We start from the raw sequence: 14,439 nt of genomic DNA on the forward strand, positions 1-14,439 counted from the left end.
TAGCCAAAGCAATACTAAGCAAGAAAAGTGAAGCATGAGACATAATAATTATACTAATCTGTAATTACATCCAAAATAGTAGTAACAAAAACAGCATGGTATTGGAATAGAAGACCCAGAGAGATATTCACATACCCATAGCCATCTGGTATTTGACAAAGGCACCAAAAATGCCTCTTGAAGAAAAGACAATCTGTTAAAACAAATGGTGCTGTGGCAACTGGATAGATATCTGTAGAAAAATGAAATTAGACTTTTATCTCACACCATGCACAAAACCCACATTGAAATGGATCAAAGCCTTGGAATTAGACTACAAACTCTACAACTGCTGGAAGAAAACATAGGTCAATACTTCAGCATGTATTTGCTCCCACCAATTTCCTTAATGAGACTCCTAGTGCATAAGAAAACAACAAACAAACAAGTTTCGACTAATTGGGATGCTATCAAACTGAAAAGCTTCTGCATAGCCAAGGAAATGATTAAGAGTGTGAATAGTTTGTTTACAGAACAGGAAAAAGTCCTGTCCTGCTAATACTCCAATAGGGGATTAATATCCAGAATATACAAAGAACTCAAAGCCTTAACACAAAACACCCAACCCCTGCAAAAAATCCAATCAATAAATGGGCAAAAGAACAAAATGGAAGTTTCTCAAAAGAAGAAACACAATGGACAACAAATATATGAAAAATGTTCACCATTTTTAGAATTAGGGAAATCAAATCAAAACTGTCCTATGATTTCATCTGACTCTAGTCAGGTTGGCAATGATCAAGAATATGAACAACAATAAATAAATGCTGGCAAGGTTGTGGGCAGAAAGGAACACTTGTACATTGTTGGTTGTACTACAGACCAGTATGAGCACTCTGGAAAGCAGTATGGTGACTCCTCAAGGAACTAGGGATAGAACCACCATGTCTTTCAGCTATCCTACTTGTTGGTATTTCCCCAAATATAAGAATTGACATAATACAACCACCTCAATGGTTATTGCAGGACAATGCACAGTAGCCAGATTATGGGATCAATCTTGATGCCTGTCAGTAGATGAATGGAATAAGAAACTGTGGTATATATATTCAGTGGAGTTTGACTCAGCCATAAAAAAGAATAAAGTTATGGTAGTAATGAATGGAAATGGAGAATATCATGCTAAGTGAAATAAGCCAACTCTGAAATCCAAACGTGGAATGTTTACCGTTTTATACTGAAACTTGAGTAACATTAAGGAAAGTGGAGGGAGGAATAGATATTACAAAGAATCAAGCAAATATAATTAATTATGCCAATTAATAATTTGACTAACTTTACTAATTAAATATAATTAATTAACAGATGAGCAAAAGGGAGTCAAGTAGAGTAGATGAAGGAGAATGGGAGAGAAGAGTTTAGATGAGAGGTAAGAGAGGGGAGTAGGAAGATTGGCATTATGAACTGAATAGATTTTCATGTATGTGTAAGTTTGTCAGGATGAACCAGTTACAATGCTTCACTGTATATCTGCAATAAAAAAAATTAAAAACGATTAGAGAAGGTTTCCATTTTCCAAGCATACCTAAGCCTGCCTATCTTGGTACAATTGTGTGTGTGGCAAGGCCTCAGAAATAACTAGGGTTACTTTTCACATTGGCCCATGCTTAAAGTCAGACCCCAGATTTCAGAAAAATATGAACTATGATTCGTTTCTGAGTTTGTGTACATGCCACAAAGTTAAATCAGGACAGACTTTCTCACACTGTGGTCCTTCTTCCCATCTTCCTCCTGCCTCCTGGGAGGGAATGCTCTTAAGCACTGACAGACTATGAAGTCTCTATTTCCTCTAGACCCCATAATCAGCAGTTCTTGGATCTGATGTGATAATGTGCTCTACCATGTGACATCAGCACAATTCAAATAAGTTTTATTATCTTGAAAAGAAGATGCCTGTGATTCTTGTAAATTTTAAACTGAGATGCAGGCCAGGAAAGCCACAGAAACACCACATGGATTCCATGATGACTGCTGCTTTGCAGAATGTTGCTTCTGTCCTGTTACAGAGGCAGGCTGTCTCACATAGATGGACATTATAGTCCAGGGTACCAATCAGTGAGTTCTTTCCCAGAGACCAGGCTGTCAGTGGTGCCCAAAAGGAAGAGCCTGCAAAGGATCAGGCTGCTGAGTGTGACCCGTCTTTGTTGAGCTCTGAGGTCAGGAGCAGGACTCCTCTGCATGAGGAGGACTGACGTGGCCTTGACCCAGGTGAAAGCTCTGGACTAGAGTTCCTCCTGGTCCTTTATGAATGGGACAGAAGTTGAACTAGTGCTCAAGATCCATCAAGGACGAGAATCTTGGTGAACACAGATAGAAAGGGTGCTTGGATCCTCACAGGATTCCAGGGAACCTGGACATGGGAGGTGGAGAGAAGCTGGCTCAGACTAAGATGGAAGGTCATTTGGAGTTTTGGGAGGATGGGCTCTCTGGAGACCAGACACTGCACTAGGCTCTGTCCCCTTGACAGGGCTATGACAGAACTCAAGTTGCATCTGAGGACACTGAAAATTCTTCCTGAAAGTCATCATGCTTCCAAGCTGCCAGTAGTGCTTACTTGGAGAGGGAGCCCTGCATGAACCACACCTTTCCAATAGACTCCTACCATTACCACTAGGGTGGGAATTATGTAATTTCCTTTCCAAATCTGGGTTCTTTTGTCTTCATATTGGTCCTGAAATAGGATAGGGTAGAGATGTAGGTACAGAATGAGGTAAGATGGCACTGTAGGAATGAGTTTTATCTAGAGAGGGTCCTTTTTTCCTGGGTAGCTTAAACTCAGCCTGCTGCAGGGAGCTGGTATTGAACAGTTATTTGGAGCCAGTATCAACACAGCAAGGTTTTATATTCTAGAGGTGGAAGATGGAGTGTGCCTGAGGGGAAGAATGTAAGGAATCATAAATGTGAGCAGTTCCTGCTGGACATATAGTCAGCAACCTACAGAGTGTTATGCTGGTGAAGAAAGGAGTAATGTTTTGAACAACTAATAATAAAAATTAAAAAAAGAAATAGATTGTTTTAGAAATAAAGCAAAAAGGTGGTTTAAAAAATAAAAAAAAAAAGAAACCCATCACTTCTGTTGCAGAGATGAAAGTTTATTAAGCAACCGGCAGTCTCCCCTTGACTCATCCACCCAGTGCACTTTAGGCCTATGTTCAAGAGAAGATGAAGATCAATTCTGAAGGCCTCTCAGTCTTGCCCCTGGAGTTTTTAGGATTTCATTGTTTTTCTAATCCAGCGCAGAAAGCTTGAGATCCTGGTGTAGACACTTGGAGGTGTCCCGTCCTCTTCCCCAAAGGAAACAATGCCCTGGGCCACATTTTCACACACAAGGGGACTTCCTGAGTCTCCCTGTGGGCAGAGAAAAGAAGCTCTTAGCTGACCAGGTTCAGATCCCACACTGCCCACTCCCCAGGTGTGTGTGGGCACTATTAGAGGGCTGTGTTTGTGAAATCAGGACCGGGACAGTCCTCATTCAGTCTGGGGGGCTCCAGCCTGACCCTGACTATTCCCCCCAGTTGACTGATGCCTCTCCTTTTCCAGTAAGTCTCTGTTCATGAAGTGACCAAAGGGAAATGAGTCTCCAGGACCAGAGACTGAATTGGTGAAAGGCTGAGTACATAGGGGCATAAGTAGTTCCCTTTGCCCTGATTCTCCTCAAACTCTGCTGTGCCAAAGGCAGGGAATAGCCAATGCAGGTGAACTTACCTGAAAACAATTCTTCTTCTCTTTTGGGTTCCCCACACAAATCTGGGTGGTGGAGTCATATATACTTTTGAAATGAGAGAGACATTCCTCGTCATTTTGGATTTCAAGCTGTACCTCATGCAGTTTTGTTGTGGATATGTTTTGGCCAATGTGTCCCCAACCGGCCAGAGTGCACACCATTCCTGGTGTCACCTGGGAATTTCTTGAGGGTAACTTGAGGAGGCTCACCTCAGCATTCAGCTTGGCCTTATTTTTCAACTAAAGGCAGATAAAGGGGATTCTGATCAACCAACAACTCACGAAAATCGACAGACACGGGGTTGCTTTCTTCATGGCACTGGGACAAGTGAAGGGGTCAATTTGACAAGGAGGGATGGAAACAAGGCCATGAGGATTTAACCCTCTAGTTTTAACCTGTGTAAGACCCAGTGGAATGGCATGCCTCACCTGAAGTAACATGATGTCATTGAATGGCTTTTTTTTAAAATTTGGATGGGGGATGGCTCTTCTTATAGGGATGACCTGCTGGGTTGTCTCTTGCTCATTGATGTCATGGGCCCCCAGGATGACAGTGATGGTTCTGTTCCTAGAGCAGACAGTGAGGTAAAGTCACAGGGGATACAAGTCGGTATCCCTGAAGGAAAATGGTTGGCCCAGGGCAGGGCAGGTTGGCGTTGGGAGAAGCTACATGGGAAGAGGACTCAGGGCTGAGCATCTCTTCCCTTTGCTTCCTGGCAGCCAGTGTTGGTGCAGGTCCTAGAGTATTGCGGTGTGCTCAGTCATGTACAGAACATGTACAGTCATGCACAGAGACTGTTTCCAGGTGAGACTCTTAATTTCACATATTTGCACTCTGGGATCTTGGGCAAAACCCACCTCCTTCCCTTTCAGCCTTGATCCACGTTCGCCTTTTGTATAACAAGCCACCTGCACTGACTGCTCCTCTCACTCCATAGCATTACCTGCCCTCCACAGAGCTCTTGTCTTCAGGCCCAAAGGAGAGGATTCCCTGTGATGTTTTCTCTAGAAGGGTGAACTCACCTTGCCCAGCAGTGGGCTGCTGTCAGGACAAAGTCCTCACGAACAAGGAAACCCCCACATTGTTCTGTTGTAGTTTGAGTCTTGATCCGAAGAAATGCCATGTAGGGATGGGAATGAGGCACAGCTTCCTGGCCCCCGATGATTTTCCCTGAAAGAAAAGTTCTGTCCTGCCCTTGGTGCTCATGGAGCCAAAGGCTGAAGAAGAGGACACTGGGGTAAACTACAGGGAAGGAAGGACTGAGTGTGGTGTTGTTACCATTTAGGGGTGCTGGGTTCATTGTCCTTGTTCAGCAAAGAATTGACAAACAGGATGCAGAGAGAGCAAGCAAGCAGCAGGTTTATTGCAAGAGGGACAGAGAGAGAGGTCTAAAGAGAAGTTTCCACAACATTCAGAATCTGGTGGGAGAGTTTGTCTTCTTTTATGGTCCAAGGAATTTTCTCCTTTCCTTATCATCTCCCCTGTCCACCCTCTCCTCACTATTATTGATTGGTGTCTGTGAATACTTCTCCTTTAGTTATTCTATTGGTTCCCCACTTAGGAGAACAAACAGAAAAATTTCTGTCTGATTGGGTCCCTGGCTTGTGTCCTCCCGCATTTTAATCAAACAGGAGGTAACCTCACTAGGGGACCCTCCATGCTCCTTTGTTCTGGCCCTGCCCCTGGTCTCCTCACTTGCTATGTAGCCTTGGCTGGCTCAAACCTTATACATGTCCCTAGGGGAAAGGTTTAAGTAGCCAGCAGTAGCAAACATGGGCCCTGAGTGTTTGCCAGGCAGCATTCCTGGCTTGAAGAGTGACCCACAAGACTCAGATACTCCCTCTGACCAAGAGCAGGGCAGTCCTTGCTCTGTAATTCCCGCTTCAGACGTCAATGTTCACTGACAGGATTTGAGTTTGGAACAAGTAGCAACGTCCCTACAGATCCTGGTCAGTCCTTTCTCTGAAGTGTCCCAGAATCTTCTTTCCTCTCTTCTTTCCCCCTTAGTTCCCACTGAGCTCCTACTGGGTTCTGCACATAAAGTCAGGATGCTGAGTCGTGTTTTATGTTTGTCTGCTGGAGCCAGACACCAAGTAGGTGCCCAATAAAGATCTTGGCTGTGTGAGGGAATGGCTCCTGATTAGCCTGTGGCTGAGGTTGGAGGGGAAGTGCTGGTGAGATTGTGAGCACCAGGGAAGATGGGGTCTGGCAAAGCCATTGTACCCATCTGTAACTGAAAATGACCTGAGAGAACATGGGGCTGAACCCTGGCACACGTATCTGTTAAGGGATGAGAATGCCCACAATTCTGAGATCAAATGCGTCTTTGGCTTCATTCCTGGGCAGTGTGAGAATGACAAATTTGGAGAAGAAGGTGGATATTGAAGATAGATATTAAGATATTAATTTTAAAATATAGTGGGCTCTACCTTGATTACAGAAGCCAGCCCCTTTCTGTCACCTGTTTTTTCTTGGGGAATTGTTTATTTATTTTTTCATATGTCTTTGTGAAAGGGCCTGCTTTCCAGATGTAAAGGTTATAGCTGGGAAAGGGGAAGGTGGCCACTGACTCTCATGAAAACCAGCCTTCTGCCCTGCTCCTCCTTTGTGCTCCCATCCCCATGAGACCTGCCAGTCTTTGGGTGAGGTTTACCTTGCTAAGCAGAAAGTTGCTGGAGGTGCACCTGAGCCGGAATGGTGGGGTGCAGCATCTGAGCAGGGCTGAGCTTGGGGTTGGGCTTCAGTTGTTGGGGATAGTCACTCACCTGCCTCTGTCCTTGGGCACAGGAGAAAGACCAACAGGAGCAGGAGTGGCTTCATCTTCCCAGGAAGGCCTCTCTGGTCAAAGATGTTGTTGTGTCGTCCTGGTCTTTTAAACTCCCAGTGTTCTCTTCTGGTGTGGGGGCTTTTTCATCTGAGATGATCTCACCCTTGCCTCACTGTCTGATCAAGATCTGATGGTTGAGTTAGACTTTAGCCATGGCTTAGCTCCTACCACTCTTGATTCAGTGCTGACCACAGAAGCAGAAAACAGGAACCTATGGTCACAAGATGGGGTGCTATAGGTGCTAAACATTGGCCAAAGTGAGTCCTGTGGTCTCAGAAATATGCTCATTTCCTTGGTTCTCTTTGAATGATGATCATGGAAAGATGATCATTTGGTGAAACCGTTTTCTTTGTAAGACTCAGGACATTGGAGATGAGATTCTTTGGCTGTGGCAGAAGACAAGAAAATATTAGTGAATAGACAAGATGGTGGGGCTGGGGTTATAGGGATGGGCAGAATGGGGTGGGAGCAATGCTGAAGACGGTGTGCTTCAGTGACCCATGTACTCAGTGTTTAAAACAACAATGACATATCCTTTGCTCAGGAAGCTCAATTTGGTCATGGTTGCTGAGGATAGCTTGTTTCTGCTTTTCTCTGTGTCAGCAGGCTGGTCTTGAGATGCAGAGAGGGGAATCGTCTGAAGGCTCCCTGCCTCACAGGTCAGTGCTTATGCTGGCTGTCACCTGGGAACTTCCTTTCCTCTCCAGGAGGTTCTGCCAATGTGGTCTCCCTGAAGGGGTTGTTCCTTGCAACATGATGATTGGCTTCTCTAGAGAGACCATTCCCTCCTAATTGCAAAGAGGCAGAAGCTGTGTTCTTTTTCACCCAAATTTTAAAAGTCACATGGTATCAACTCTACCATATTTCATTGCTTGCATCAATCTCAACCCCACCCAGAGTAAACAGCCAGGGACAGACCTTGCCTGTAGAGGGGGCATTAAATGATGATGTAAGAAAAGCTGGTTAGATGGGAGACACATAGTTGGTGTCATTTAGGAAAGTGTTATCTGCCTACCACTTTGGGTGTTTGTAAAGTTGATCAGAGGAACTAAACCACTAATCCACAGTCATCGCCTTTGGATAAGTTTGTGAGTCTGCTTTGTTTACACCATGCGGAAATGGAAGAAGATCTTTTCTCCCAGCGATATTCTGTTTAATAAATGAATGATATCATGTGAATTGGAATCCAATGCCAGAGAGCCAAAGTAGTAACCTTTGTGCATGGTTCAGAGATCTACCTATCTGAAATCCCACTACCATTTGCTACATAAATGACCCTGATGATTCCCCCTGCATGGAAAAAAAGGAAGAATCATGAACTCAGAAATATTCTTTGTTTGGAACATCTCTGTTCTTTTAAAAAAATTTGTTCGCTTTAGTGAAACATCACAGTAGAATGTGTATTTTGACATATCATAAATATATGGATTATACCTTCCCATTTTTGTAGTTGTACATGATATGGAGTTACACAAGTCATGTATTCATATATGAACAGAAGAGAGTTATGTCTGATTCATTCTACTGTCTTTCCCATTTCCCATTCCCATCTCTCCACCATAATCCCATTTCCCCCTGACCAATAGTGTGAACCTCCACTCCTGCCTCCCTTCTGCCTATTGTGAGTCGGCATCCACATATCAGAGTGAACATTTGGCCTTTGGTGTTGGGATTGGCTTATTCAGTAAGCATGATGGCCTTTCGTTTCATCCATTTATTGGCAAATGGCATATTTTCTTTCTTCTTTATGACTGATATTCTATTGTGTATATGTACCACATTTTCTTTATCCATTCATCTATTGAAGGGCACCCAGATTGTTTTCATAGCTTAGATATTGTGAATTGAGCTTCTATGAACATTGATGTGACCACATCAGTATAGTATGCTGATATTAAGTCCATTGGTTATTAAGTGAGTAGTGACATAGCTGGGTTAAATGGTGGTTCCATTTCAAGTTTTCTGAGTAATCTCTATATTGCGTTTCAGAGTTTTTTTCTCCATTTAGAATGATGCTAGCCTGAGGCTTAGCATATGTAGCTTTTACAATGTTGAGGTAAGTTCCTGTTATCCCTAGTTTTTCTAGTGTTTTGAACAAAAAGGGATGCTGTACTTTGTCGAATGCTTTTTCTGCATCTATTCAGATGATCATGTGGTTCTTATCGTTAAGTCTATTGATGTGGTGAATAACATTTATTGATTTCCGTGTATTGAACCAGCCTTGCATCCCAGGGATGAATCCTACTTGATCATGGTGCACAATTTTTTTGATATGCTTTTGTATTCTATTCGCCAGGATTTTATTGAGGATTTTTGCATCTAAGTTCATTAGAGATATTGGTCTGTAGTTTTCTTTCTTTGAAGTGTCTTTGTCTGGTTTCAGGATCATTGTGATGTTGGCCTCATAGAATGAATTTGGAAGAGCTCCTTCTTTTTCTATTTCTTGAAATAATTTGAAAAGTATTGGTATTAATTCTTCTTTGAAGGTTTTGTAAAACTCTGCTGTATACCCATCTGGTCCAGGGCTTTTCTTGGTTGGTAGTCTTTTGATGGCTTTTTCTATTTCCTCCTTTGTTATTGGTCTGTTTAAATTGTGTGTATCTTCCTGACTCAATCTGGGCAAATCATATGACTTAAGAAATTTATCGGTATCTTCACTATCTTAAATTTTATTGGAATATAGGGTTTCAAAATAATTTCTAATTATCTTCTGTATTTCTGTAGTGTCCATTGTGATATTGCCTTTTTCATCCCGTATGTTAGTAATTTGAGTTCTCTCTCTTCTTCTCTTCGTTAGCATGGCTAAGGGTCTGTCGATCTTAGTTATTTTTTCAAAGAACCAACTTTTAGTTTTATCAATTTTTTCAATGGTTTTTTTTGGTTTCAATTTCCACTCTGATCTTAATTATTTCTTGCCTTCTACTACATTTTCTGTTGTTTTGGTCTTCCTTTGCTAGGGTTTTGAGATGAAGTGTGAGCTCATTTATTTGTTGGTTTTTTCTTTTTTTGAGGAATGAACTCCAGGCAATGAATTTCCCTCTTAAAACTGCTTTCATTGTGTCCCATAGATTCCGATATGTTGTGTCTGTATTTTCATTTATCTCTAAGAATTTTTTTTATTTCCTCCTTTATGTCTTCTCTAACCCATTGATCATTCAGTAACATATTGTTCATTTTCCAGGTGATGCAGGATTTTTCCTTCCTTCTTTTATCATTGATTTCCAGTTTCATTCCATTATGATCAGATAAAATGCATGGTATTATCTCCACACCTTTATATTTACTAAGAGTTGCCCTATGGCATAATATATGGTCTATCTTTGAGAAGGATCCATGTGCTGCTGAGAAGAACGTGTATCCACTTGATGATGGTTGATATATTCTATATATGTCGGTTAAGTCTAGGTTATTGATTGTGTTATTGAGTTCTATAGTTTCTTTATTCAGCTTTTGTCTGGAGGATCTGTCCAATGGAGAGAGCGGTGTGTTGAAGTCACCCATATTTATTGTGTTGTGTGGTCTATTTGACTCTTGAACTTGAGGAGAGTTTGTTTTATGAACGTTGCAGCACCATTGTTTGGTGCATACATATTGATAATTGTTATGTCTTGTTGGTGAATGGTTCCTTTTAATAGTATATAGTGTCCTTCTTTATACCTTTTGATTAACTTAGGTTTGAAGTTGATTTTATTCGATATGAATATGGCCACTCCTGCTTGCTTCCGAGGACCATGTGAGTGGTATGATTTTTCCCAACCTTTCACCTTCAGCCTGTGTGTGTCTTTTCCTATCATATGTGTCTCCTAAAGGCAGCATATTGTTGGATCTGTTTTTTTAATCCAGGTTACTAGTCTATGTCTCTTGATTGGTGAATTTAAGCCATTAACATTTATGGTTACTATTGATTTATGGTTTGTACTTCCAGTCATGCTTATTTATTTATTTATTTATTTTAATTTGGCTAGTTTTTCTTCTTTGTTTATTTTTTTCCCCCCTTTACTGAGTTACCTCCCACTGTTAGTTTTGAGTGCTGTTTTTCAATTCCTCTTCTTGTAGTGTTTTGCTCAAAATGCCTGGCAGTGCTGGTTTTCTGGCTGCGAATTCTTTTAACTTTTGTTTATTATGAAATATTTTAATTTCATTGTCAAATCTGAAGCTTAATTTTGCTGGATACAGTATTCTTGGTTGGAATCCATTATTTTTCAGCATTTGAAATACGTTGTTCCAGGATCTTCTCGCTTTCAATGTCTGTGATGAAAAGTCAGCCGTTAACCTAATTGGTTTACCCCTGAATGTAATCTGCCTCCTTTCTCTCGTAGCTTTTAATATCCTCTCCTTGTTCTGTATGTTGGATATCTTCATAACTATGTGTCTTGGAGTTGGTCTATTACGATTTTGTATGTTTGGGGTCCTGTAGGCTTCCAGGATTTGGCAATCCATTCCATCTTTCATATCTGGGAAGTTTTCTAAGATTATTTCATTCAACAGATTGTTCATTCCTTTGGTTTGAACCTCTATACCTTCTTCTATCCCAATGACTCTCAAGTTTGTTTTTTTTATGACATCCCATATGTCTTGGATGGATTGCTCGTGATTTCTTACTATCCTTTCTGTTTGACTATATTCTTTTTGAGTTGATAAACTTTGTCCTCATTATCTGATGTTCTGACTTCAATTTGATCTAGTGTATTTGTAATATTCTCGTTTGAGGTTTTAATTTGGTTTATGGTTTCCTGCATTTCTACGATTACTGTTTGATTTTTTAAAAAATCTCTATCTCCTGGTAGAGTTCATTCTTTGCTATTTGAATTTGCTTATGCAATTCATTTTCAAAGTATTCATTCATTGTTCGGACTTGCTGTCTAATGACTTCTCTAAGATTCCATTCCATCTGAGTCAGGTATGCCTTGAGTTCTTTCTCTGTCCATTTTTCTGATGCCTCTAGGTTCTCCTGTAAATTTAAGTTGTCCTGCATTGTTTGTAATCCTTTTTTCCCTTGTTTTTTCATGGTGTTCACGTTACTTTCCAACTCTGTTTAACTGCTGTGTTTCTGTTTTCTCCTATAAATTTGTTTTGGTTTTGTATATCTCTGTGGTCTCTCCTTTGTGGTGGGAGACTATGCCTAGAAATGTTGGGCTTTATTGTACTTTAAAGCTGACTCATTCAATTCATAAAAGGCTTTTGGACTCTGTATGCATATAGTGATTTGTTGTTTGTTCTTAGGACTTTATGTTTAGGTTAGGTGCTATCATGGTATGAGGGTTAGTATGTCTTGGCTACTTTGGAAGATTGCTCTACTGAAGGGGGATATTAACAGGTGATTGGATCAGGGTGTTTGGTAATAGCTAGGTATTTAGGAGCCCTATAGACAGCCTTGAAACAATCACCTATTTGCATTTAGACAATTACATGTAATGGAAGACATAATGCTTGGGATGAAAGTTGGGGGGAACGGGAAGGAAGGAGCCCTTAAAAAGAAAGAGGGAGAGAGAGATAGATAGAATAGAGGAGAATGGAAAGAACAATAAAACTTGAAAAGGGAAAGAAAGAAGGAAGGAAAAGGGGAGAACAAAACTAATAAAATAGAAATTAAAAAAAAATGAAGTTTTAGAGATCCATTATCTTCTGTTCCAGTAGGCAGAGCTGTGCCCCCGAGCCGAGCTTCTGCCCTCTATGTGCGGACAGCAATCCCTGTAAAGTGGCTCCTGGGAGTCTCTCAATCCTGTTAGTCCAGAGCCGTTTCTCTTCTCCTGCCCCTCCCCCCTTCCTCCTGTCACCCAGCTAGCCCCCCCCCCCCCCACTCATCAGAGGCGCTCTCCAAGGATCTGGTTACACTTGAAGCCCCACTGCATGCCCTATTTCCCGAACGACTGAGCACTCTCTCTGTCATTCATCCAAGCCCCAGTGCTGTGGAGCGGTGATCTGGGAACCGACAGTTTAATTTTTCCGGACCCCTTTGGTGGGCATGCCCCTGGGAACTGGTGGCTAAGACCTTGGGAGTTGTCGCTGGTGGCAAGGGGAGTTGGGGATCCAGAATCCCCTCTGCTTCCCTCGGCCCCTACAGTCACATCCACGCCGCTGGCGGTAGGAGGAGTTGGGGGTTGGGAGTCCCCTCTGCTTCCCTCGGCCCCTACAGACACGCCCACGCCGCTGGCAGTAGTGGGAGTTGGGGGTCGGGAGTCTCCTCTGCTTCCCTCCGCCCCTATAGTCATGCCCATGGAGCTCTGGGTCGAGATTTTTGAGGTTTCCCAGCTGTATGTATCTGGTGCGGGTGGGAGTCACACACCTGCTAAAGCTGATTCCGCTGGGAAGGAATCCTGTCGGCTGAATTCTGGTGACGTTACCTCTCTGCTACAGGGGGCCCCAGGCTCCTTGCTGGAGTGTCTGAAGGGAGGGGTGGGTCTGGCCTGTCTCTGGTCTGCTGTCTCGGTTGGTTTTGGTTCCGGTTCGCTGTTTCATGAAGGCTTGGTTAGAGACCTCTTCATAGGGTCCCTACGCGGTGCCTGCTGAACCGCCTCCTACTGTGCTGTTTGCTGTGAAGCAGCGGTGGGTGGCGGGTCTGGAACTCCGTGCTCCATGGCAGAGATTCATTCGTCTGGGGCAAACTGTCACCTCCAATAATACTACAAATTCACCAGCAGGTCTCACTTCAGCGGAATTTTGCTAGAAGTTTCTCAGCAGGTAGAATCTGAACGTATTAATGCCTCTCTCTGACCCCGTTATTGAGGAGGTACTGAAAGCGCTGCCTCCCCACCCGCTGCCATGTTGGGTCCTCTTAAAATCTTTCTGACCATCTCTCTGCTGAGTCTAGCATCTCCTATAATGTTGAGCTGTACTGCATTGTTTGTGTTCCTTTTTTTCCTTGTTTTTTCATGATGTTCATGTTTCTTTCCAGCTCTGTATGACTACTGTGTTATTATTTTCTCCTATAAATTTGTTTTGGTTTTGTATAGCTCTGAAATCTCTCCTTTGTGATGGGAGACAATGTCTAGAGATGTTGGGTTTAATTGTAATTTAAAGTAAATTAATTAGTTTCATAAAAGGCATACAGATTCTGATGGTGTATAGAGAACTGAGGTTTGGTCTTAGGACTTTCTGTTTAGTTAGAAAGATGTGATGATATGGAGGTTAATATATCTTAGCTACTTTGGAGGATAGCTCTAATGAAGGGGGATATTAACAGGAGAATAGACAGGAGTATTTGGGGGTAGCTAAGTACTTAGGTGCTCTATAGAAAGCCTCGAAACATTCACCTATTTGCATTTAGTAAATTACATGTAGTAGAAGTAATAATGCTTGGGAGGAAAGAAAAGGAAAGGAAAGGAAAAAAAAGAAAAAGAAAGAAAGAAAAGAAAAAAAGGAGAAAGAGGAAAAAAAGTATATATAAAAGGAAAAGAAAGAAACAACCACAACAAAAATGCACCCTTAAAGAGTTTTATTTTCTTCTCTCTCAGTAGGTGGAGTTGTGCTTTCCAGGCTAAGTCTCTGCCCTTGGGTTGTAGGAAGCACTCCATGTGAGGTGGCTCTCCCTCCCCAGCTGGGTGTCTCTCTAATCCCAGTTGCTTAGGGTTGCTCCTGGTCTCTAGCCCCCTTGCTTCTCCTGCCTGCCAGGCCCCACTTACTGGGGCACTTCTCCACAGTTCTAGCTACACTCGGGGCCTGCAGTTTCCTGGATGCCCCAGTCTCTTGAATGACTGGGTGCTCTCTTTGTTTGTTATTCACCCAGCCATCATGGCTGTGGAGAGCAAGAGCAGGAGTTGGAAACCAGCGACCTATTCTGCCTGATTCCCTCTGATAGCCACACCCCCCAAGAGCTGGGGAGAAAGGTTTCAGGTTTTCACTGCTGGTG

The 14,439-nt window shown here is 42.4% G+C and overlaps 1 protein-coding gene across 1 annotated transcript; it reads right to left on the reverse strand.

The window, feature by feature from the left end:
- Nucleotides 1-3,110: 3,110 nt before the first annotated feature.
- Nucleotides 3,111-6,698, reverse strand: LOC124107307 (mast cell protease 1A-like). Its single transcript, XM_046465230.2, has 5 exons — nucleotides 6,529-6,698; nucleotides 4,786-4,933; nucleotides 4,192-4,330; nucleotides 3,745-4,002; nucleotides 3,111-3,387 (listed from the first exon to the last, which is right to left on the reverse strand). Exons 1-5 carry the CDS (start codon nucleotides 6,581-6,583, stop codon nucleotides 3,247-3,249), a joined length of 741 nt encoding a protein of 246 aa, XP_046321186.1. The 5' UTR covers nucleotides 6,584-6,698; the 3' UTR covers nucleotides 3,111-3,246.
- Between the last annotated feature and the right edge of the window lie 7,741 nt (nucleotides 6,699-14,439).

Source organism: Marmota monax, unplaced genomic scaffold (genome assembly GCF_021218885.2).
Source record: "Marmota monax isolate L192 unplaced genomic scaffold, Marmota_monax_Labrador192_F-V1.1 WCK01_AAM20220418_F8-fsc00079, whole genome shotgun sequence".
Classification (NCBI taxonomy): Eukaryota; Metazoa; Chordata; class Mammalia; order Rodentia; family Sciuridae; genus Marmota; species Marmota monax.

What these genes read in the sequence shown, in the direction of transcription:
- LOC124107307 (XM_046465230.2), bottom strand. Translation starts at nt 6,583, where the DNA reads ATGAAGCCACTCCTGCTCCTGTTGGTCTTTCTCCTGTGCCCAAGGACA. An exon ending in GTGCCCAAGGACAGAGGCAG is followed by an intron (nt 4,934 to 6,528) that starts GTGAGTGACTAT and finishes CTTTTCTTTCAG; the next exon opens with GGAAAATCATCGGGGGCCAG. An exon ending in ATGACATCATGTTACTTCAG is followed by an intron (nt 4,003 to 4,191) that starts GTGAGGCATGCC and finishes ATCTGCCTTTAG; the next exon opens with TTGAAAAATAAGGCCAAGCT.